Source organism: Durio zibethinus, chromosome 22, assembly GCF_047325235.1.
Source record: "Durio zibethinus cultivar Kanyao isolate XHJ-2024 chromosome 22, ASM4732523v1, whole genome shotgun sequence".
Taxonomy (NCBI): domain Eukaryota; kingdom Viridiplantae; phylum Streptophyta; class Magnoliopsida; order Malvales; family Malvaceae; genus Durio; species Durio zibethinus.
Genome location: NC_143183.1, coordinates 20,728,216 through 20,755,010, shown reverse-complemented (window position 1 = coordinate 20,755,010; position 26,795 = coordinate 20,728,216). Strand labels below are relative to the sequence as shown.

The 26,795-nt window shown below is 30.7% G+C and overlaps 2 protein-coding genes and 1 non-coding gene across 3 annotated transcripts; 2 read left to right on the top strand and 1 right to left on the bottom strand.

Annotated features, from left to right (window-relative positions):
* Positions 1-1,373: 1,373 nt before the first annotated feature.
* On the top strand, positions 1,374-5,004 carry LOC111306848 (vesicle-associated membrane protein 724). The gene is made up of 5 exons (XM_022904823.2): positions 1,374-1,700; positions 3,254-3,395; positions 3,496-3,616; positions 4,407-4,469; positions 4,553-5,004. The coding sequence occupies exons 1-5, from the start codon at positions 1,511-1,513 to the stop codon at positions 4,700-4,702; spliced, it is 666 nt and encodes a 221-aa protein (XP_022760558.1). The 5' UTR covers positions 1,374-1,510; the 3' UTR covers positions 4,703-5,004.
* Positions 5,005-12,009: 7,005 nt separating this feature from the next.
* LOC111307463 (flowering-promoting factor 1-like protein 3) lies at positions 12,010-12,862 on the bottom strand. The gene has a single exon (XM_022905482.2). The coding sequence runs from the start codon at positions 12,668-12,670 to the stop codon at positions 12,332-12,334; it is 339 nt and encodes a 112-aa protein (XP_022761217.1). The 5' UTR covers positions 12,671-12,862; the 3' UTR covers positions 12,010-12,331.
* A 5,389-nt stretch (positions 12,863-18,251) lies between these two features.
* TRNAG-CCC (transfer RNA glycine (anticodon CCC)) lies at positions 18,252-18,322 on the top strand. Its single transcript has one exon. It is a non-coding gene; the product is annotated as a tRNA-Gly (tRNA).
* Positions 18,323-26,795: the final 8,473 nt, after the last annotated feature.

Below are 26,795 nucleotides of genomic sequence, written 5' to 3'. Positions count from 1 at the left end.
GATATGAATATCAGTTGCATCTCTTGCCTGCTCAACCAAAGTGGCAAGGCAACAGAGCTTACACACATATAAGCATGTAGTAAGCCTTGTTACAATAGAATTGTAGAATGACAACTACAAATATGAATCTTTTCCCTGGTCTTAGCAGTTGCTTTTATTCTTTCTTTTGCTACTGTCAATTGGGGTTCCTTTCTTTCTTGATCATTCATGTCGTAAAGCAGCTAATCATAGTCCAAATCTCCCTGCTGCACCGCTGTAGAACTCTTTTACTTGGTTGAATCTTTGTTTGAGATTACTAAGATTATGTATGCAAGGTGAGCTTGCTCCAGGATTATTAATCAGCATCAATTCAGCAAAACTGTATCCTTTTGCCTGCAACAGTTTCAGGTTTTAGTACTTTCCATGAGAGTTTCTGTAATTTTTTTCCTTTTTGCAAAAGAAGCTGAAGTTTAGAATAAGAAAAAAGATTGAAGTTATTATGATTTGAATCTCAAATTTACTAAATATTATTTTTTTGAATTTTAAATTTATTGAATGTTAATTTTTAAAAATGATCATAAAAAATAATTGAGTTAAACGAAGTTCTAATCCTTAAGATATCTATAATTTTATTCGAGTTTTTTTTTTTTTTTTCAAATAATATTTTAAACCTAATTCTTTTTTTAAATGAAACATTTATTTTCATATCAATTTAATACATAAAAAATTTTATTACCGTAAAGTTTTTATGATAATCATAACTTGATATACAAGAAGCCAAACTTTTCTCTCTCACAACTTTCATATTTTTCAAAGTATCTTACATATGTAAACTTTTCTTTTTTCAACTTATATTTGTTGACATTTTCACAACCTTATAAAATATTAAAAATTTAAAAAATTTTGCTATTTTTTATAAAAAATTATTAATATTAAAATTTAAAATTATTAAATACCATCTTTTAAAATAAGTGCATAAATGAATTAAAATAAACCTTAAATTCAAAGATTTACTATCATTCATGAGCCGTGTAATCAAGTGCTTTTGGCCAATATGGCTAACATATCATTTGCATACTTTGGTAGTTTAATTATTTAATATTTTCATTCTTTTAGCTCCACAAATTAAATTTGTGGGTCCAAAAACAGTCAAATTGCAACAACTTTATTAATTTCCATAAATTTTTTAAAAAATAGTTAAAAAAAAAGGGCCGCCAAGACAGAATCCCTGTCTTTTTCCCACTCTGGTAATCATTCTTTGGTTTGCCTTTGTCAAATTACAAAGAATAACCCCTTTTATACCAAGTTACATTTTCATAAATCCAAGATTAAACGTCACCGTTTAGCTTAAAATAACAACAAAATCGAACGAAGTTTCTTCCTTCACACCAAAGGAAGAAAACAAACACGGCCTTAAAAAGAAGAAAGGAAGAACTTAACGTAGAACCTAGGACAAGCAAGCTCCTTGTCTTCCTCTGTTTTGTCTCTCTGATCAACTCGTAAGCTAACTCAGTTTAGCTCAATAACAAAAATGAGTCTGGAACCTTTTATTTACAGCTTCGTGGCTCGAGGAACAATGATCTTGGCCGAGTACACTGAGTTCACTGGGAATTTCCCAGCTATTGCAGCTCAGTGTTTGCAAAGACTCCCTTCTTCTAACAACAAGTTTACTTACAACTGCGATCACCATACCTTCAATTTTCTTGTTGAAGATGGTTACGGTAATTTACAGAACTCTGATCTCTTTGCTTTTCTTTCTCTCTTTTTTTTGTTCTCGAGAAACAAACAGGGGAGTGGAAGTTTAAAAGTTGAATTGGAGGTTAAAGTTGTTGGATCTAGCTAAAAAAGTGTGAAATGAGATGTGGGATTTGGTGGGTTTTTGTTAAAACATTGGAAAGTTAGCTTCTTTTTATTGGATGGATTAGTTTTATTCTGCTTGGTTGCTGAGAAAACTGAGGAAAATGCTGGGGAAGTAATTGTTTGCTCCTAAGTTTGATTTATAAATATAGGTTAAAGTAAGCTGAATAGTAGTAATATTCAAATTGGATGGAAAGGCATCTTTTTTAGACCTCAAGAGGCTGTGGATTTTGTATAAACATGTGATCTTTGTTAATTAGATAACGATCAGATATTTTAGCTCAAGCATTTAAATGAAGTCTTCAATCAATTCTCTCTCAAACTAAATGAAGATGTAGGAAAATTAACATTTGAAAACAATATGCTTCTTGTAAATGCCTAAACTTGAATTTCTAGGCGTTTTTAAAAAGGTCAATGATTGAAAATGTAGTTGCTTGTTCATATAAAGTTGTATATCCATTTGCTTTTTTATGCTGAAATTTGACTGAATAGTTGACTGGCTTGGAAAATAATCAATGGATTTGGCAACCGAAATGGAAAACCAACTCTTGGGCTGGTTTGGTTGGTCTTAAACATACTTTGCGTCTATCTTTTGTTTTAATGAATTTGAATGGTTTGCGTGTCCTTGTGCTGAGGGCAGTTGGTCCTTAGGAAGCTTGTAAAATGGTAAAAATGGAAAGGCTCTTGCAATTATGCTTACTTATCGTCAAGTCTGCATTATTTATGTCCTGGGTGGACTCTTTTTGGATGTTTGTAATATTTGTTTGACTATTTGCAATATCAGAGCTAGCTTTGATTGATCAGGGAAATGATAGAGATGTGATGACTAAAAACTACTAACTTGGAGGGTTACCGTTTACATACTAAAATTTTGGTAGCCAGTGTAATAAGTTTTTCAATTTGGTATCCTAAATGAAAGAATGCACATTTTTCTTGGACAATTGGGGTATGGGGAGCCTCTGGTACCATGCAGCACTACTGTTTCTTGGTGAAGTTGAAGTTGCCTCTGTTAACAGAAGGCTGTTAATCCTGACCCATTTAACATTTATTCCACAATGCATTATGAGGCAGAGGACAAAAAAAAAAAGGAAGCGGTACCAATCTCAGCTTTGGCTATAACCATCTTGATCTTTCTAGTTCTTTTATTGTTTTTTGGATGAAAGAAAGTAAGAAATTGGCATGCCGAACAAGTGGCTTTCTACACTTTATGAAAAAATATCAACTGTGCTAGTGAAGTTGCAATTGTGGTATTCTTAACTATCAGTGTCAGTGTTTAACAAAGTAAAGTAACTTGGGCATTTTATTTTGTGTTTTACTGATGCCTACGGAGATGCACTCTCAATCGCCTTCATTGAGATCATTTTTTTAGCCCTTCAGTAATCAATACTCTTGACTTCATGCCTTTCGCTATATACAGCTTATTGTGTTGTTGCCAAAGATTCTGTTGGAAAGCAAATCTCTATTGCATTTTTGGAACGTATGAAAGCAGATTTCAAGAAAAGATATGGGGGTGGAAAAGCAGATACAGCTATTGCCAAAAGTCTCAATAAGGAGTTTGGGTATGTTCATTTATGCAACTTATGGATGTGTAATCTCTTAATTTCTTTTTCTTAGTTTACATAAATATTTTCTGTTAAAACAAAACAATGCAATTTGCAGGCCAATTATGAAGGAGCACATGAAATATATTATTGAACATGCTGAGGAAATTGAAAAGCTATTAAAGGTCAAGGCTCAAGTTTCAGAAGTTAAAAGTATAATGTTGGAGAATATTGACAAGGTAAGAGCTTTTACTGTTCTGTCTTGGCCTCTTGTGCATTGGCATTCTTTTCCTTCAGTTGTTCTCTAGACATGCTTGTAATGTTGCTATGGTTGATTATTGAGAATCCATGATTTTGGTTCCCCTCTCCCTACCTTTCCCTCATTTTTTCCGTGTTTTGCATGTACGTGCACAAATATAATATGAATGCCAAAAATTCTGAATAGAATGGAGGTTGTTTGTATGTCCATTCAATGCAAAAGTTACCAGCATGGTGCTAACTCCGAAAAGATGCCTTCCTTGTATGCAAAATGGGACCCTGCTTTAGACGTAGATATTGAAGGTTCCCATCGGTTGATAATGGTTGTGAATATGTTGGGAGACCAAGTATCACACGGTCAAGTTCCAGAATTATGAAGTGATCAGGTTTCAAGTGATAATGAGGAGTATTTGGTGTAGGAGATAGGCTGTGGACAAGAGGGTGCCCGATGCAACTCTTGAACTTTTGTTTAATTTAGTGAATGCCATTTATATATCCAAACACTTGGTGAAAGTTACCTGCAATATGATGAGTAATAGCTGAAATTAGTAACAGCCATAAATAACACTATATATCTGTTAGTGGGATATTTGATTTAATTAGGGTTTGGTTTGTTTTCTGCTATCTAGAATACCTTTTTTTTTGTTTTTTGTCAAAGCTTATTTGCTTGAAATGTATTTTTCAAAGATCATTTGAATCAAGATGGGCTTAATAGGAAAATATGGTAAAAGCTGCATTCATATTATTTATATGACCTATTCTGCATCTCAGGCAATTGATAGAGGAGAAAACCTAACGACTCTTGCTGACAAGACTGAGAATCTACGTGATCAGGTAAATTTTCATTTTCCTGGTTAAGTGCTGTTGTAATTTATATTTATCTCTGTTGAGTACAAAGCAGATTTTCTTGTTTTCAGGCCCAAGCATACAGGAAACAGGGTGCACAAATCCGTCGTAAGATGTGGTATCAAAACATGAAGATAAAGTTGGTGGTTCTTGGAATCTTGCTTCTTCTAATCCTTATAATCTGGCTTTCTGTTTGTCATGGATTTGATTGCACCAACTAGCAAGTGTTCCGAGTCTGATGGAGAAGTAAGGTTGTGATGTAGCCAATGAGCTTTTTGGACAGCTTTGTGTTCAGCAGGGATGGTTTGGTCAAGTCTTAAATGTTTCTTACCATCTTTGTGAGTTGGTATTGGGAGGTTTTAGGACTCATTGAAACACAAAGACATGGAAAAAGAGAGAAATATGTGCCATGTATTATACTTAGTGGCCTTGTCAGAAGAAAAACACAATGATTTTTTGGTTTCTTGCTTTTTACTTTTATTTTATAACAATAAAACCCAAAAAAGAAAAGATTTTAATACAATGATGAATGACTAACTGTAATTTCTTGCAAGAATAATTATGCCCCCAAAGAGAATTATCACAGCTCAAACTAGTAGGACCCCGACACCATGTCATGCTACCATAAGAGAGAGTATTGCTAAAGTTGGGGCAATTGTGCTGGTCAGGTTTGGTAATTTCGATTTAATTCAGGTCCAGATCATTCAGGTTTGATATTCGAATTATTCAGATTCTTATAATCGGATTCGGGTCATTTAGGTTTGAATTAAATTATTTAGAAATTATTAACAGGATCAAGCTGACATGATACCAACATGGATACAGCTTTAAACTATAGGCTCCCATCGGTAATGCCAAGAAATAAGTAACTAATCAGAAAAGATCTTGGTTTCTTGTAAAACTTTTCAACCAAACACTTTCGGCAGCAACTTTTCCAAAGTTGTCCTAACATTGACTACTTAAAACACAGATCATGTGTATATCTTTGACCCATTTGATGAATGCTCCTCAAACCCTTCTTCCGCAACATGTGTTTGATTATTATTTTCAACCTGCTTTTCTCAAGCTTTATCCACACTCTCAAATGATGAACTACGACTTCAAGACGAATTATGAGAATGCAAGCTGAAAAATGCAGAATAAGGCCGTCAACTAATCCTTAGTTTATTAGTTAGAATCACCACAAAGTCATGGCTTGCCAACCTCAAGAAAATTTTTATACAAAAACCATTTGCTTTTTCTAGTGCACCAGCATTTCAATGGCCTATGTGCATGCCTAGCTACCAGGCTACCGGAATTTTTTTTGACAATGGAGTTTCTTATTCCCCACAGTTGGTAAAGGTGAACAACATAGCCGACTAATGGAAACATGAGGTAATAATGTTACTAAAAGGTATTAGGTCTGCTAATTGGAGTTGAAATTATACCATATACTCCTTTGATAATCATTATCGTTGGCTCCAACAATGAAGTTCTAGGTAAAACTATCTATATATATATATGGTTCTCTCATGCTATTTATTTTGGTTTTTGGTGGAGATTTATCAAGTTTCATTACACTTTAATGACCCAAGAAGATCATGAACATATATATGTGCCAAAATGGCTTAAGATACTTTCAACTTCTTTATCAAATTAATATAATCTTAGCTAATAAGAAGCTGATTTGATAATTGAGTTCATTAATCTTTTATTCATTTTGTTACGAGACGTTTTGAGTTTGATTTTATTATTTTTTTTAATGTAAATTTTTTAAAATATACATCTTATTTTGATTTAAATATTGATACAACTTATTTATTTTAAATTTTTTAAAATAATAATAATAATAATAATAATAATAATTTTACATAATTAGAACCCTTTAATTAAAAGAAAAATTAAGACGTGGGTCAGGAAAAGTGGCTGGCAAAGTCAAAGTTGCAGCCTTCCATTTCTTCTTTTAGATTTAAAAAAAAAAATGTAGGATTGAAGAGACAATGCATGGTATGACAAGACAAAATGCTGTGGCTAATCCAAGCCAAACTCATGAGAAGACAAAATAGGATCTCTCTTGCCCCATCCTTTGTGGATGGGATCAAAAGAAACAGCTTTCTCTTCTTCATCACCCTCTTTTATGAGTTTCATTCATTTTCCTTTCTCCTCTCTCTCTCTCACACACAAAAGAAAACAGCTGAAGGGAAGGAACTGACTACTCAATGTTAAGTGTAATTGCAGCCCATTCAAAGAAGAAATGGGCTTGGACTGCCATAACTGACAAACAAAATCTAGAAAGCTGTTAAACACCCTTTTTTGGTGGGCTGTTCTCTGCAATTCCACACGTCTTGATAAGAGCCTTATCCACACAAGTTTATAGTACCTGTAAAATTAGGGAATGATGGTAAGAAAATGCTCCTAAATTTTGCAGCACATGTTGTTTGGAACTATTCATGGCCTTAGGATATTCATGCATCGTCACTAATTTCATATCTCTTGGACATGTTTCCATGCGCCAAATTAACTTATTTGCAAACAAGAGTGGATTCTTAGTTTCTTGCATTTGTTTTAGATGGTGTTTCCATGGAGAAAGGAGATAAAAATTTTCAAATCAAAATGTCAAATTATTATGCTTACATAGAACTTATAACTTATAGTTATGATACCTTTATAGTAAGTAAAAAAAAAATACACATCATTTATCTCTTTGATTATTCATCCAAATTGATTCTAAATTAAACATAGATGATGTTTCACTCATAACCATCAATAAAGATTTTATCCGTAAAGACAAATGTCTTTATTAATATTACTACACTTGGCAGGCAAATTGGAAATCTAAGAGAGGGGCCATAACTATAATCACAAGAATGAAAAGGAGAAATAAGAACATTGTATTTGGTCCACTAGGGTGTAGCAAGATTGAATTTAGATCACCATCTCTAATGTTTCCATTACTCCAAGCAGCATGTTAAGTTTTCAGCCATGTGCATCCCTAATTTGTTGACAAAATGGTAACATAAATGCTCCCTAGCTTCAAAAATGGTGGTCCCTAAGTTAAATTGCATCATCTGATCAGGAATGATTCCTCTGGTTTAGATTATAAATGGGAGCTTTTATCAATCCGAAATTGTGGTAAAATGTCACGTTGTTGTTATAGAACAATATGGGGTATACTCCAATGAAAGCCCGATTAGACAAGTGTTTGATGATTGGTCGAGTTATATCCCCCGAAAGGTTCAAAAACGACAAGAACATGTCCATTTTTCCTTTAATTTGGAGACCATTAATAGAGCTTTAAGGACAATTTGTCTTTTTAGAGACTTTGCTTGAATTCGACCATTGGCATGCGATTAGAGTAGCAAAATTGAATCCAAATTAAACTTGATGTTTCGTGAATTTGTATCATGTAAAATATTAAAATTTATATATTTATATCATATTTTATATAAAAATTACGTATTATAATTTATGTCGATATAAAAATATAAAATATAATTTTTTATTTTATTAAATTTATATATAATTATTGTTACAATTTTAAGTCGTGATACTTTCGTGTTTTATTTTTTTATTGTATTCGTATTTGTATCATATCATCGTATCGTATTTTAAATTATCAGATCTGACCTAAATTAATTTGATTTTTGCATGACCTCAAACATCTCATTCATTAACTCTAAACAATATTGTAGTAATGTAAATATATATGACTATGTTGATTAACTCAATTATCGACTTTTACCAATATTTATAAACATCCATTAATCGAACTCTTTTAATGATAAATTTCAGCCCGAATATATATATATATATATATATATATATATATATACACTATTTGTTTCAAAATAGTGAAGTTTAAAAAAAATTGATTTTAATGTATTTAATATTAAATTTTAAAAAAGTTTTTATAAAATTAAAGATTCATATTTTTAATGTTAAAAATTAAAAAAATCATTTAAAAATAATTTTAAATATAAAAAAAATAAAAGTTTTAGATTTAAAAAAAAAGACATAATTTTAGGATATCCAAAAAAAAAAGATAGACAAAAAAAAAAGGAATCAGAGAAAGAATATATATATATATATATATATAATGGATAAAACTTACATGAAATTTTTTTTTGTGAAATTTGTGAAATTCTTTCTTTAAAATGATTTAATAAAAATTTTAACAAAAAAATCCAAATCGAAAAAATTGATAAAGTTTGATGTCAAAATTAATAATATATAAAAAATTATTAAAAATGTTATTTATAAATTAAATTTGATCGATATTTATTTAGTGGTAAAAATTCTATCAATATTTTTATTAAAAATATATATATAAAATTATTAATATTTTTTTAAAATTTATTTACTTAATCTATGTAATGAGATTTTTAATTTATCAATTTTAATTTTTTATTTTAATTTTTATTTAATCGTTTCTAATAAAAAATTTCTTAAATTTCACCTAAAAAACTTTATCTAAGTCTTCTCTGTAATATAATAGCTGTCTAGAAATTTGAGCTTCATCACAATTCACAATTCACCTTGATTTCTTGAGCTTTATATAAACTCATCTCTTTCATTTTTGGAGAGAATTTTTATTTTGGGTAGACTTGACAATTTAAAATACGATACGAAAATGATATGAATAAAGAACATGAATAAATATAGCTTAAAATTTTAGAAAAATCATAAATAAGTTTAATAAAATCAAAAAATTATATTTTATGTTTTTATGTTAACACAAACTATAACATGTGATTTTCGTATAAAATACAATACGAATATAATATTTTATACGAAATGATAACATAACTTATCAGGTCTAATTTTAAGCTCTAACTATGTAGACACCCGTTTGTATTTTTTTTATTGATTTTTTTTTATCAAGTTGTTTTGCAGATAAGCTAACAAAAAATTTAAGAAAATAAATAAATAAATAAATAAAAGCAGAGTTTTAATTCTAGTAAAATGCTAGGGGTTAAAACTTTAAATTTTGAAACTAGGATCAATCAAGAAGGGTTTTTGAAAAAACATGGATAAACCGATTAGAAGATAGGGAAATTTTGATTTTGAATCTCGTATCAACCTCTATATAAATCCCAACAATCACAGAACAAAGATACATAAAAAGAGAGAAAGATAAAAAAATAGGAGTTAGAATAAAAAAATTTTGGAAGAAGTTATAGTTTGCAGTAAAAGGGTTTTTGAAAGATTTATTATTTAGATTAGAGGATTAGTTTTTTTTAGGAATTTTTTTTGGAATTGTTCTGGAAATTTCTAGAATCAAGTGAATTTTTTGATGAAATTCAAGTTTTTCGGTGACTTTTTCGATAAAAAAATCTAGTTTTTGATGATAAAACCTAAAAATCGTAAGAATTTCATCGGCGTTCTTCGCGTCTAGAGAAAGAAGCAGAGAAAACTGAAGGGAAGAGAGAGAAAAGATTGAAGCATTTGGCAAAAAAGGAAAATTTTTGCCTTTTATACTACTTGAAAATGATGCCATTTTGGGGAAGCAGAAAGTGGACAGGATCCGTGCATCGCCCGAAATCTGACCCGACCCGCAGCGTTTCAACCTGTTTACCCGCTTCGGTTAGCCGTTGTTAAGCCGATTGAGCTAAGCCGCACATTGAGCCATTCCAGCCAAATCTATCTTTGAAGCCGCATTCTGTCCAAACCTAGCCGAGTCGAGTCAATGTTTTTTATTTATCTATTTATTTCTCATTTATTTTTTTTTCTTATTTTTTTGCTTATGTATTTATTGATTAAATTGAAATAATGTATTTAATTAAACATTCTTTTTTTTCAATAATTTTCTAAAAATAAAAAAATATTTTTGAGAAAAAGTTGAAAGTATCAATTTTTCTTAAAAATAAAAAAATTTTCAAAAAATATTTTTGAGGAAAAGTTGAAAAGTATCAATTTTCCTTAAAAATAAAAACTTCAAAAATATATTTTTGAGAAAAAAATTAAAAGTATCAATTTTTCTTAAAAATTAAAAAAAAATTTCAAAAAACATTTTTGAGGAAAACTTAAAAGTTTCAATTTTTCTTCAAAATAAAAATTTCAAAAAAATATTTTTGAGAAAAAGTTGAAAGTATCAATTTTTCTTAAAAATAAAAATTTCAAAAAAAATATATTTGAGGAAAAGTTGAAAGCATCAATTTTTCTTAAAAATAGAAATGTCAAAATGCTTTAAAGAAAAGTTAAAAGTATCAATTTTCCTTATATAAAAGCATGAATTTGTAAAAAAAAAAAAAAATCTCTATAAGAAGTTGAAGCAATATTCCTTTTTTTTCTTTTCTTATCCTGAAAATTTTTCATGTTAAATAATCCAACGACGGAACCTTTGCAAGAGAGACGGTAGTTTTTTTGCATACTCTTGAGGTGAAGAGATTTTTTTAATTTTTTGTCAAAAATATTGGACTCAATTAAAAATAATTTCTAAAAATTAATTACTGAGTAAAATTTTTAAAGCTTAATGGATAATACGAAATTAAACTTGTACCATCTTTCAATGGGTATTATGGGAGTGCTATAGCTTTCTTCACACATAATCATACTTTCAGACTTATTTCTAGTTTTACAGGCATTGAATATATCTTTTAAAGATACCTAAGTCAAACTTAATATTTCTCTTTAAAATGAGACAGATTCGATTAAGTGATTAATCGTATTTAAATAAAAAAATTGATAGTGACTCTTTAAATTTATATATAATAATAAATCTATAGATCTAAATATTATAATAAACTACGTGTATAATATTTTTATACTTGAAGACAAATGTCACATTTTGTCCATTTGGAAAACGGCATTTGGTTATCTAATTTTGCCTGAATATTTCAGTTTGGTCATGATCAGCTCTTTTTTTTTTTTTTTTTTTTCTTATAACTATATTTCGGACAGAGTGAGAAACAAAATACAAGACAGTATCGTTCCATGCATATTGGATAGACCTGTCTACTTGGGTTGAAACGCGTGGCATATCCACGTTGTTGGTAAGCAAACTTAAAGTGAACCTTTTTCCAATCAGATTCTTTTAATATATATTTATATGGATTTATATTTGATATATTATAGATACATAAATTTTATATATTATTAATAAATTAAATAATAATAATATTTTATTAATAAGTAAATATTAACTCTTAAAATAAATTTATATAAATTAAAATTTTTTAAAAATTTATCATCAATGAAATATTATCATCTGATTTATTTTATTAATAACTTATTATTATTTGATTCACTAATAATATATCAAATACAAACTTTTCACGCATAAACACTTTAAATCTCCTTCAATGCAAAATTAAAATGATTTCAAGCTTATAAATATAAGTTCAAAGCAAGATGCAACTTTTCTTCAAGTGTCATAGCACTTTCTCTATTCCAAAAATCTTGCAAGACAACCAGTCATGCCAGGTTCCATATGCCGAGGGAGATTTATTGACCATGTCATTTTCAGTTCAAAAATTTATCAGAGTAAAAGATAAATGTCATCGATAGTTACAATCTGTTGATAAAGTATTAAATTTTTAGTTTTACTTAAAAATAGAACAATATCTATAGCACACAAGGAAACAACAATTTTCATTCACAATCACTATAGTAATTTCCAGAACGATGACAGATGCAAGTCATGACAGGTACTTACCAAGCAAACGATCTTAAGCACATTACCTTTCTTAACCCTAATTGTTCAAACCCACAAGCTTAAATTTCCCTTCAACATATACAATCCACTTTAGAAACCAAAACCCATATACCAAAATAGTAAAACCAATTCATCATCACATTCAAAAGCAAACAAAGAAAGAAAGAAGAAGAATTGAAGATGAAGAAAACAGGTGCTGCAACGTATAAACTAGAAACTACATATCCCTAACTTCAAACACGTTGCGGTTTTTGACAACGATGTCGTACATGTGCATGGACTTGAACTTGTTAAAATCCTTGGGGAGAGAGATCAAATGGACGGTGGATCGTTTATGGAACTGAAGAAGATCAGGGTCATCGTAGTACCTCTCCCACCCCAGAGACAATAGATTACGCTCAAGAACAGCATAGGAAGTGATCACTTCGTTAGAAGGAGTGTGAACAAGCACTTTGCGGCGGGTGTTTGAACCCTGTCGGTTTCCGTCCAATGATTCAGCCCCAGGGTTCTCAACCAAGCGAACCACACCGTTCCTGAAAACCCAAACACCAGACATTTTTATCTAAGAGAAAAATATAGCTATAGAAAGGCTCTTGCCCATGGGGTACATGGAGTGATGGGATTGTAGGGTATATATATAGGTGACTTGAGGCCTTTAAGGGGAGAGAGAAGGTATGGGGATGTTTAGGCATAGGCATAGCTAAGGTGGGCCCAAAGAGGGAGGATGGAAAGGGAGCGCAAGGGAAGGAAAGGTGGGGAGGAGAACCCGAGCCCTGAGGGGGTCTTGGATGCATTGAGGTCAGGGCTGCTAGGGACACAAATTGTACCATCGATGTGGGCATAACAGGATTGAAGGGAATCCTGTTTCTTTTTTGGTAAGTCTTTTAAATTAACCCCACCATGGGAATCTTTGTCTTTGTTTTTTGTTTTTGTTTTTGTTTTTGTTTTTTAAGGAAAAAATATATTAGAAGTGTGAGATTGTTTCTAGAGAAGCCTAAACGAAAATGACTTTGAATATTTATACACTCAAGTGTTTAACTATCAGAAAAAAAAAAACTTGTACATACTACGGCCTACGGATCATCGAGTTAACGCTGTTTATATTCGACATGGAATCCAATCCAGGGTTGCAGGCAGCTGGGCATCATCGAAAAAGAAAGTTTCAAATGGTATATATATGCTACATGAATAAATGCTGTCTCACCATTCAAGGTAAATGGAATATATTAGTCTTCCTTAAACATTAGGTGATCGATCTCAAATGAATATCCATTTTAAACTCTTAATATGCACAAAATCCATAATTGTCATTTGTACTTGTGAAAATTTCATCTTTTATAAATGTCTTAAGGTTTTTTCTCGACTTGATATCTTCGAACAATGTTAGGAAAGTATCATTTCACATCGATTTAATACATTCATGATTTTCGGCAATAATCCCTGTAAAAATCAAACTCTAGTTAATAAAAAACAGATTCTTTTTCTTATCAACTTGTTTAACTTTAATCGATATTATTATATAAAATTTTCATACACGTTGTGATATATACAGAAAATTGTCTTAAATAATAATTTATAGGATAATGAATCCTAGGTTAACATGAAAATTTTAGGAATACCATAATTATGTATCAATAAATTAAATAACTCCCAACTCATATTAATTACTTACTTACTTTAACAATATTCTTTTGCATAAAAATATGAACATATATATATGATTTAATTATATTGTTCTCTCTTTTCAATCGAATTGAGATCTAAATTCGAATTCCCAACCCTCTCCCTTTAAATTTCCTTATATGCTTTTCAAAATTTATATAGTTATTATGCTTACATAAATAAAACATGGAATCGTGAGAGAGAAAAAGAGAGGTGAAGCATGTAGGATCAAAACTATATATTTTTTACGAAACATCACGAAAAAATGTCGCTAAAAGCTCATTTCTATACGAAGTATATATGAAATAAAAATTTCCATAAGGAGAAAGGGGAGGACATGAAAGAGTGAGTAAAGGTCTAATAATGAATGGTTATTTGTGTACGATGATGAAGAATATTGTAAAGAGTGAGGACGTGGGACCAAAATGGAAGGATTCTCTAATTGGATTGGGAATGGGAGAGTTCTTTTGCGTTGGAACTTCACCATTGTGGGGTGGTTTTCCTAACTTTGCCTAACTGTTTGACTATTGCCTCCAAAATATTTGTTATCAATTGTTTTTCTCCAAACATCAATAATAGAGGCATTCTGCTTAAAAAAATGGAATGCAAAACCACTTAAAGATTTTACCATTAGATTTAAGAACAATAAATGTGCATTATTGTTTTTACCTGCCATTAATGCCGTGATCTTGAACTCCATGAATGGTTAGCATTAAACTTAATTTGAAGGGATTTAGATCAGACACTATGTTTTACATATCCACACATTAATTTGGATTTTGGCTAGCACTAATACAATGTGCGCTTTTTTTTTAGAAAAATGTGATTGAGGATATCTTAAATTTTGTTTGAGTTGAATCTCCATCTGGATCGATCTTATAGATACATTTCTAACTCATATCAACCTTACTCATTCAAAATTTCATTCTCGAAATACTCATGATGGAACCCTACTTGAAAATGTTTTGAGTTTGTATGAGTAAGAGATGGCTTTAATTACAAAAAAAAAAAAAAAAATGTAAAACCAAGTAGAGGTTTGAGATTCATTTTAAAAAAATAATAGAGGTTGGGGATGGTCCAAGAGGCATGATATGTTCACAAGCTTCTACTAATTAACTTAGAATGTCGGCTACTAAGATCGAGTTCCCATCAGAGACACATATATAAAAGGTTGGGCATGCATGCATGATCAAAATTCAACCACAAAGAGTGCAAGCTTTTTTATGGCTTTTTGTTTGTTCATAAAGCTCATGTGAATGAATATATATGTTGAAATTAGTAGTAGAATTGAACGCATGGGTTGGTTCCTACAAAAAGCCGAAATCCAGAATGTCGATGAAGTAGCAAGCAATTCAACAACTAGAAAGTCCGTAAAAGGAAATGCTAGAGTCTGGCACCCTAATCAACCCCAACCAAACCAAACAATGACGCATGGGAGTGTATGCCTTTAGGCCACACAATCTTCCTTTATCCAGCATCACGGTCGCAGCAATGGTTGCGTTTGCAACCCTCCTCCTCGTGCTCCATGGTCCTCCCACTCCCACCCCCCTGATGCAGACCTAACCATGACTAAAGCCAGCATTGCCCTTCTCACATCACATGACCAAGATCACCTAGCACTAATTCCTCTCTCTTACCTGCTTTTGGATATAACTTATTTGTCATCTTCCACTAAATATTCCTCTCAAATCGTTGCTGGACCATCATCCAAATTTCTCCACTTGTTTCCTTCAAGAATTTAGTACGCTTACTTTTCAATCCTACCAATTAGCGGTGTTTCAGGTGTTCCTTTTCTTGCATTTCTCCAATAATCGGATTCACAAACTTTATTTTGAAAATCACTACTTTTCTTTTAATACCATAGGAGATATTTTCAAATTTTGTCTGGATCTAATCGTTTTCCGAACGATTTTCAATATCTTCTTTCCATTTCAGCATGACGCATTTAAGATTTTACGTTTTCAATCATGCTCTCACAAATATGGAACATAACAAAAATAAAGAGTTTTTATTTTTAATAAGTTTTTCGAGATAAATATATCTATATGTAAAAAAAAAAAAAAAAAAAATTGACTTCAAAATTAACATGACTTGGCTAGGTGGAAAAATAATGAGGTGAGAGTCAAGGAAGAATTTTCCACCCCACATTTTTTCCCATTGCGCAGTCAACATGGATGATTTGAATGATTCTCTCCAAATCCTTCAATCCACCATGAGATTAGACGACATGCCACATCAGCTTTTGGTATGTACAATTTTTCATGCTCTTTTTTTTTTGTTTTCTTGGCATATAAAAAGTTATTCAAAGAACATTTTTAGACCCCAAAATTCGACCACCATGCACCTTTCACAAACATGCGTTTGCTTTTAATCCTAAATCCAAGCTGAAGAGAGAATCATTGAAAGAGATGGAGGATCCCACAAAAGAAAATGAAAAAGCCTTTAGCTCTCTTAATCATCACTTGCTACAACAAGCCCATGTGATTGTCCCATAGACAAGCCAAAATTTCAAGTCCTATATTTAACCAAACAATATATATATATATATATGTACCTCTATCAAATTATCTTTTTTTCATATGTATGTATATGCCTTTCCATATTAACCTCTTCTTTTTCAATGAAAGCATGCATCCATCTTAATCACTAAAGTTACTTGTTGGGTTTCCTTTTTATATATATAATGGTAAGATCACCAACATGGCATCAATTTATATGTTTTTTTTTTTACGAAGAATGTTGTAATTTAAGAATATGGTAAAAAATTGTAAATCTTTACATTTGTTAGATGCTATCTTTTAAGAGTAATTATATGAATTAATTGAATTAAATTTAAAATATTATTTGTTTTAATTTAATACTAACATATATTACAATAATTTGTGGCTTTATCATAATCACATGCAAAAATTACTAGCTAATTTTAGCTAGTAGTTGGTCATGAATTAGTATTGTCGGTGAAGATGGACCTATGCCAACAAGATTAAAAAGTATAAATTAATCTATCTTATGAGAATCTGTGTAAATAAAATTATTCTTAAATTCCTTAATTTAATTTGAAAGAAAAGAATATGTTTTTGTAAATGAGAATAATTAAGATATATGATTATTGAAAATTTTATGTTCTCTTCGAAATATAAAAAACATATAAGTGTACTTTGACTTTTTAAATAATGACAACACATTAATAGTAGATGAAGCAAATGAACTAAATTTAAATTCTTAATCTTTTTACCTAAAAAACTAGGGTTAGGGTTTTTTTTTTTTTAAGTGATTTTATGTATAAGAGAAATTGCAGTCTAAGATAACGAAAAAGATTATAACTATTAAAATTTAAAGTTCAAATTTATTATATATTATTTTTTAAAATGATTACATAAATCAACTAAATTAAATTTTGAATTATTAAACATGAAGGTTTGATTTTTTTTTTAACTAAAGATGAGCAATTGTGTTCTACAATGCATAAAGGCCAACTGCATAAATGGTGATTATTGTTCACAAACCAAAGGGGAAATGTACTATATATTCATGGACCCTCTCTAATTGTGTAAATGAACTTATTCTCCACAATGCAATTACTTAAATAATTAAGAGATTAAACTCATTGGATGTATTAAAGTTTTTGGAGTATATTTCAATGGAGGTTGTGGGGGAGAAAAATTGGAATGTTTTTTCCAGAAAGAAGAATTTTTTTTGGCTATAAGGGGAATAGAATAAAAAGCTAATGATCAAGAATGCTTTGCTTATCAATAATATATTGTCAGGATTATGCCTAACTTTGATTAAAATAAGATGGAATTAGGCCATTTACATTGATTTTAGAATAAAGTACTAAAGACATTTGGAATGTAGGATCAAGAACAAAATTAAGGGAGAGAAATCTTGATGATCATTTATATATAAATATATATATATATATATTCTCCATAATTCATTGAGAATGACAGGATTAAATGTATCATATTAATGACAAGATGGATGAATTAGTAAAAGTTAAGTTCTGTGCAATCATTCGAGAAAGACACAATCTAATCAAAATAATTAAAGTTAAAGATTTGAATTAATCATGGAACTTACGTGAATGTGCATGCAATCTTTGCAAAAAATATACTTCTTGTGTAAAGACACTTCAATATAATTTGAACTAAAACTTAACTCGATTTATATATGTATCCATTTTTAAAAAATGTTATCTAATAAATTAAAAATTTTAATTTTAATGCCTACAACCATTATTCATATTACGACATCCCTTATACCGAAAAAACACACCTTGGTCTTAATTTTTCGAAGTCAACCACTTAGTTGCTTGCTTTCTTTAATGAGTTTGAACAAGTTGTTATTCATCAACCTGGATTTCTTTTCATTTAATATCTCCTCTTCTTTCTTTTGATACCAGGCTGCAGGCTTTAATCATGACCTATTTTATGAGTTCCTTTGTGAAATTTGTGAAAATAGCCTGCCGCCAAGAAGCGCATCTGGTGTAGTGGTATCATAGTACCCTCCCACGGTACTGACCGGGGTTCGATTCCCCGGATGCGCAATTGCCTTCTTTTATAGATTGCTTCTTTTTTGGTTTTGACTCTGTCCTGTTAAAGTCCAGACACAACCAAGGCAATTTACAACCAGCCATACAGGTTTGTCAGTAGTGACCATCAAACAAAACCTTTGGAAGACTGCCAGCTAGTATTAGAGGGTTCTAAAGCTATCGGTAAAGTAGAATTTCTAATCCTGCACAGATGTTTATGCAAGCAGCAAGTATGAGAGTAGACATAGTAAACTTTTCATTAATGTATACAAAAAGTTCTCCCTGAAGAAGCATGTACAAAAACATTCTCAGCTTGACTTAGAGCAGAATCAACCCCTGGTCTGCTGTATTCTTCATGGAATTGTTTGTACTTGCACACTTGTTTCTATCAATACTTGAAGGGGCTTTCATCTATTTACCAACATTACTATCCTCAAGAACATATCAGAGAGGTCCATTGGATTTTGGAACACTGCTAAGCATTAGAGACAGATTGACTACTTCGAGATATGAACGAAAGAAATCGAATCTTATCAAGATCATGTTGAATAATACTATACAAGAAAGGCAGAAAAGAAGCATCCAGCAAACCAAACTCCACAAAGATTTGAACTGAAGATACATTAACATGGTAAAGGAATCATTTCTACATAAGTAGTTACTTGTAGTCTTGAAGATATGCCACTCAAAGCTTATGTAGGCTAAGCCAGGCATGCGCATCAATGATTTTGACTCGAATGCCAAGATTCAGATTGAAACTTATATCAGAAAATTTTACTCCAAAAATAACACTCCCTTTTTATATGTGAGGCAAGAAGAAAACTATCATACCAAGCCGCATCTTGGAAACTATAACTCTCAAAACTGATTATGAATTTTAAACCCAATTCACACACATAAGCACTAGCAGCAACAATTTCTGTGTGTTCCATTAAAACGACATCATGAAATCCATGTTTTTATCATTCATATTTTCACAGAAAATAAATAGATATTTCAATAGTAATGATAACAATATTCCCTTCTATCACTAATAAATTCAAACTAACAAAGAAGCATATGCCATTGAAATAGTAAGCTTCAATCAAATATGTGCACCAAAACATAGCAATAACATAAGAAGCAGTAAATACTGTCATAACGTCTAAATCCGCGACCTATCGCTAGATATTTACTTGAAGAGTTGTTATAAATCTTTTTTTTATTTAGATGCGATTTGTTACCTCACCAAATCCGTCCCTTTTTAAAGAAAAATCTTAAGTTTGGCTTATGTATTTTTAAAAGGTAGATTCAATGTCTGTGAAACTAGAACTAGGACCGAGAGTACAGTTACATGAGGAAGGTTATAGCACCCTCACAACACCCATCGAAAGATGGTACCAGCACAATTTCGTGTTATCCGATAAGCCTAAAAATTTTCCCAAGTAATTAATTATTAGAAATTATTTTTAATTAACTCCAATACTTTTGACAGAAAATTAAAAAAAATTCTCTCACCTCAAGAACATACAAAAAAATTATTGTTTATCTTACATAGGCTCCATCGTCAGATTATTTAACATTTAAAAATTTTCCAAAGAAAGAAAAAGACAACAGAAATAATGATTCGACTTTTGATATAGATATTTGTTGTTCTTTTATAAGAAAAAACTCACGCTTTTATACAAGAAAAATTAATACTTTCAACTTTTTCTTAATGCATTTTAAGGTTTTTATTTTCAAAAAAAATTGATACTTTCAACTTTTACTTAAAAATATATTTTTCAAATTTTATTTTTAAGGAAAATTGATACTTTCAACTTTTCCTCAAGAAATGTTTTTTTGAAAATTCTATTTTCAAGAAAAATTGGTACTTTTAACTTTTTCTTAAAAATCCATTCTTGAAATCTTTTTTTTTTATTTTCAAGGAAAATTGATACTTTCAACTTTTCCTTAAAAATATTTTTTGAAAATTTTTACTTTCAAAGGAAATCGATACTTTCAACTTTTCCTTAGAAATATTTTTCGAAAATTTTTATTTTGAAGAAAAATTAATATTTTCAACTTTCTCTCAAAAATATATTTTTTAAAATTTTTATGTTTAAAGGAAATTGATACATTCAACTTTCCTTCAAAAATATATTTTTTCAAATTTTCATTTTAAAAAGATCATTGAAAATTAAAGGATGTTTAATTAAATAAATAACTTATTTTAATTTAGTCAATAAATAAATAAGGAAAAAAATAATAATCAATAAATAAATAATAAAACTAAAAAATATATATATTTGGCGCGGCTCGATTGAGCTCCAATAGAGTGGCTCAGCTTGAGGCATAAAAATTAGCTCAAAGGTGCGACTTGGTGGCTGGGTTTGCGGCTCGGCTGGAGTTAAAAGTTGGAGATGGGTCGAAAGCAGGTCAGTGCTTCAGGTCAGGTTGGGTCGTCCGGATGAAAAATGCACGGATCCTGGGTCTTTTTAAATGTCAAAACGGTGTCATTTTACGGTACTATAAAAGCCTAAGTTTTAGCTTATTTTCGTCAGAATTCTTCTACTCCCTCTCTCTTTACTTCCCATTTTTTCTCTCTCTCTATCCCCCTAAGAACACCGATTGAATTTAACCATATTCTAAAAATTTTGGTTGAAATCTGGGTTGTTCGTAGGAAGTTCGTCAAAAAGTTCACCTATTTCTAAAAAATAATTGCCAAAAATTGGAAAGTTGATTGAAGTTTGGGAAGTTTGCAAGAAAATTCAACCGAAAAACTAGCTAAAAAATTCAACCGACACCGAAAATTTTTGCCAAAATCTAGAAATTTTTTAAAACATTTAAAAAAAAAACTATCAAATATTCGAAAAAAATCCTAAAAATTCTAGGATTCCCACAGACCTTCTAAACATTTTTTGCCCACTTTTGCTTTCTATTTTCTTTATTTTTTGTGTTTCTCTCTGTGTGTTTTTGATCTATCTATTCTGTCTGTCTGTGTATTTATAGACTGTAATCCAAGAGCCCTAAATTAAAAAAGATTTTTAGTCATTTCTAAGTTTTAATTTCAACTTTTAATCCCACCTAAACTCTTAATTTCAATCCCACTTAAACTTCTCCTATTTTTTCATTTTTTTCAGTCTTTTCATTTTTTTTAATTTTTTCTTTTTTACAAAAATCAAATGCAGACCCCGGACATATTAGGATGTCTACAGCTGCCCCTATTTGCATATTTTCTGTGAAAAAGAATTGTGCAAAGATGTAGACAACCCCAATCAACTCGACCCCTCCTTTTTTATTGTTTTTTTTTAAGTAAACAAAACTTTTCTAAACAGAGGCACCACAACTTTCAAAAATAAAATTGTTTCTCTAAACTGAGGCACCACAACTTTGAAAAATAAATGCTCTTCTAAACAAAGGAGTCATAAATCATGTATGAAGGAATTTGTAATAAAAACTCAAAGATTTACAATTTGAGTTCGAAAATCAAAGTTCAGATTCGTAAGAACCTCTTAGCTTCGTAAGAATTCACTGAAATTTGATTATCAAAATTTCAGTTTCATAACGATTCAAATTTGCAAGATCTTAAGATTCATATTTGTAAATTGCAAGATTCACTTCCAACATTTAAAGATTCTCATTTGAATTTTGGAGACTCACATCCAAAAGTTCAAAGCTTCTCAATCGAGTCCAAAGGCTCAAATTTGACTAATCTTAGGGTTTCACACCTCAAAAATTCTCATTTAAAAGTCAAAGATTCTCATTTGAGTTCGAAGATTCACATTTGACAAATTTTGGGTTTCACATCTCAAAGATTGTCATTTGAAATTTAAAGATTCTCATTTGAGAAGTCAAAAATTCTCATCAAAAGATTCACAATTTCTTAAAATTATGCATACAATGAATGTCATGATCAATAATGTAAATGTTTTCTTAATAATGCAAATGCAACAATCTAGATTCTCACAATACCATATTCTTAACCATGATTCAAATGTTTACTGCATAATGTAAGTGCATATCCAAACCAAAGTTTTAAACATTCTCCAAAAAATAATGCCAACGTAATGCATGTAATGCAAATAACAATGTCATGAAATTCTAACCAAAATGCGGTAATATGATCCTCAAGACTCCACCATCTCACATTCTCTTTATTTAGCTTTTCAACACTTTAGAACAAGTTTCATCAACTATTCATCATTTTCATCACTTGATCACCATTCATAGGCTTCTTAGCACTAGTAATTCTAAATAAATTTTATCCATTGCCTTATATCATTTAAGCACAACTTACAGGCCCTTCAATACTAGCCATATTGGAATAAATTATGTCCACTATCACTTGGTCACCAATCATAGGTTTTTCAACACTAACCATTTTAGAACAAATTTCGTTCACTGGTCCACATTATTCTCACCATTTGACCATAACTCATAGGTTATGTTGACCAATTCATCCCCATATTCATCATTTGGTTCTATCATTTTTTCAGGTTTTTGCACGCTATTCATTTGTTGACCAACTCATCATTATATTCATCATTTGATCACATCATGTGTCGTCTAAAATAATCTTTTTTTAGGTTTTAACCATCTCTTCATTTTTTTTTTTATCATCTTGAATTTCTTTTCAAAGAAATGCAAGATTATTTCATGAACATTATCATTCATTCATCATCATTTCAAATCATGACAAATATAATGTAACCATACATTTTCTCAATTTATTCTGGGGATACAACAGTAAGGAAACATAAGGGGAATTACGAGAAAGGTAATCAATGAAAAATGAGTTTGGTATAAAAAAAAAAGGAAAAAGAAACAAGTTGGATGCATATCATTAGGATGAGTGGTATATCCAAATAATGAATATTCAAACAATTCTAAACATTAATTCGGGACTCTTTTTCAAAAACTTATTCAATTGACTGTCAAAATTACATTGAGCTCATTGAATTTTACTCCAACTTTGAAGGATCTTCAAATGTCTTTGACCTTTCATACACGTGAACTGTTTATCAAACTCTCAACTCAAGGATTTTTTTACCCAAATTACCCTTTCGAGTTTTCAATATGAGTCTTCTTTTTCTCTTATTTTCATCTTTTCATTTTTTTTTTTTTTATTTTTTTTTATTTTTTTTTATTTTTTTCATTTTTTTCTCTTTTTTTTATTTTTTTCTTTCTTTCTTTCATTTTTTCACCTATTATTGATATCAATCTCTAAAGCAATGAAGCATGATTTTGTCCTTTCATCACAAGGATACCTTAGCTCAACATATGATCATTCAATTTGAACATTCATACTTAATCCAAATGGACTTTTAAAGGTTGTAATGTAAGAAGGGTCATGAAAGAAATGGATAAAATAGGCTCAAAATATGTGTTTAAAGGGTTCAAAACTAAAGGATCATCATTTGATGAAGCTTGACATTTTGCTCCATTCTACATCATTTCACTATTTTTTTCCTTTTTCATCTCATTCTTCACAAATGAACTATCGTTACTTTGCCTCAAATCATGTGTGGCTTTTATTTTTTCTTTTTTTTAGACCTTTTATGATTTTTAGACTCTTTTCTTTCTCAAAAATTACCCTTCAGTGTGGAGGGTGATCATTGGTTGAGGTTCTTTTAAAAAAAAATCATAACAGGCTCAAAAGGGTAACAATAAATGGTTTTTCAAATGATAAAAAAAAAATAGTCACTTTTCATCTCAAATATGAATGCTTTCCTTGAACATCATCTATTGAGCAAAAATAAGCTTATAGATCTATATAAAAGATTGTGCATCTTCAAGACATTAATTTCACATCTGTTAGTAACTAGGTTTTTTTACTCAAATAGTCTCTTCATATCAATGTGAATGAGTTTTCAAAATTAAATCTCAGAATTAATGCTATCATTGTCTAAAAATTTATCATTTGAAATTTGAAAATGGGAATGAAAAGTTATGAAAAGTAACAAAGTATGAAATAATGGTTGAATGAAAGAGAAAATGTAATGAAATGCATTAACTTGCCTTTATTAAAATGATAACAAATGAAATCCTATGGCCTAATAGAAATCCTCACATTACTTTGAAAGAAATCTTAAAATGACAAACGACTTCCAATCAGCCTTAACATTCTTTTTCTTTTCAAAATTATGCCCCCATGGGATCAGGTGAAGAATTTTTCTTGTCATCTAACTCTTTAATTCATTGCAACTCTCCAGGTTTTTTCGAATCAATGTGTTTTTGATTCTCACTCAAAGCATTGACATTATGATTAGGCAATGGATTGCCACTAACATTAGGTGTTGTTGCTCCTTCTTGATCAAAACTTACCATTCTATCCTTGATCAACTGTTGCACCTTATGTTTTAGAGTAGTGTAATTTTTAGTGGAATGGCCAGCAATTCTATAGTGATAGTCACAGTAGGCTGTAGGATCATACCACTTAGGCTAGGGTGGCTTAAGCGGCTTCACACAGCTGGAGATAATCAAGTGACTGTTATAGAGCTCTTAGTATAACTCTATATAAGTTATGGGATTGGATCAAATACGAATTTTTTTCGAGTAATTCATTGCTCTCGTGAACCACTTACTGGGCTAACAGGATGAATTTGGGGTCTTGCAAGAGGTTGAATGTTAAGGCTGTATATGAAAGCTTGGGGGCTAAAAATGGGTTAGTAAGTTTATCGATAAGATGGTTGTAGAGCTAACTGGTATGGGTAAGATGAGGCATTGTTCACAATCAAATAGTATGAGGAGTAACCATGTGGATAGGGTTGATATCCTTTGAACTGTCTATCAAAGTTCACAACTTGAGCTTCAGTCTCTTTCTTCTCTGATGCTTTTGTGGTTTCTCTTCTTTTTAACTTGTCATTTCTAATGGCATTCTCAATGATTTCACCTGAGATCACTATGTTAGTAAAATTTTTTGTTGTATTCTCTATCATCTTTTCATAATAGAGAGATTTTAAGATGCTGACGAACAACACTGTGATCTCTTTCTCAGTCAGATGAGGTTATACCTGAAAAGTAATATCCCTTTACCTTTGGACATATTTTTTAAAAGACTCATTTGCCTTTTTTTTCATGTTCTGTAAAGACAAACAATCAGGAGCCAAATTCATGATATACCAATATTGGCTGACAAAGTCATGGGTCATATCACTTTAGAAATGAATACAGATTCTGTCTAGCTAGGCATATCATATAGCAACAGAGCCCGTGAGATTGTCTTGGAACACATACATTAATAGCTTCTCATTATTAGTATGGGCAACCATCTTTCAATAGTATATGGTAATGTGAGTCTTTAGGCATTTTGTGTCATCGTACTTTTTAAACTTTAAAACCTTGAATTTCAAGAATAATTATATCTGGGACTAAACAAAGCCCAACAGCATCCATAAAACCATAAAAACTAACTCCTTCCACTGCTCGCAGCCTCTCTTCCAACATATTAATCTTCTGGTAAGCTTTCGAGTCCCTCAGTGACTTACCCCATTTTGATTTTAACTTTTCATTCTCTTTTAGATCGTCCAATCAGGGACCTGAACTAGTTCTACTGTCTTTTCTGTAAAGATAAAATTTACATAACTTGATATTGGCTAAGATTTGAAGCTAATGGCATTTTAGGGTATGTATCCCCTATAGGATAAGTAAATTGCTGTGGTAGTGGACCTAGTGTGGACTGGACTTGAGGTAGCCCAAAATTAAGAAGGCACAATAGATCATCCACCTCTTATAAAAGATGGTCTTATTAACTAGTATTTTTTTCTATACATTTTCCCTTGTTTATTTTGTTCAAAGCCTCCAAAAATCCTATTCAACTCCCTTTCTAGCTTCTCTTGGGCTTTCTCTATCATTTCAAGATGATTGAAATTTGCTTGTTCCATTTGTTTGACTCGAGCCTTTGTATTGTATTGGTGAGTGAGGTTGCTTGGTGAAGCTATCCTTGAACCTTTAATACCATAATTATGATTAGAAATGCTATGCTATGCTTTATGTATGATATGTTGATGCATAAATGAAATGTATATTTTTATAGATGAAATCTAATATGAAAATAATGCAGATGCACAATGTTACATATGATAATAAAAATGATGCATGACATGATAATGCAAATACACAAAGTCAAACAATCAAAACGGTTAGATAAACACAACTTATTCCTTATTGTGTCCTAATTTCAGGGTATATCTATCATTGGGTATGAAGGGCTCTATCTTAAGGTTGGCCTCTTAAGGTACACTATATGCTGGGTTAAGCGATTTTGACCATTAAAAGTTCTCAAATTGTTCCTTACATCATCGTCTTTCACAGACTAGTAAGGTAATCCAAACCTCACCCATCACAGGCTATCAACAAAAATGATTCAATTTGAGTGAAAGTATTTCACTAGCCACTACGAAGACATTAGAACCTCACGAAAGTATAGATACTTTACTCCCTCCTAGAGGGATGAAACTCAGGTATAGAGCTCATGTTATGCATATGCATATGAATGACATAATTTGTAACATAAATAAATAAAATG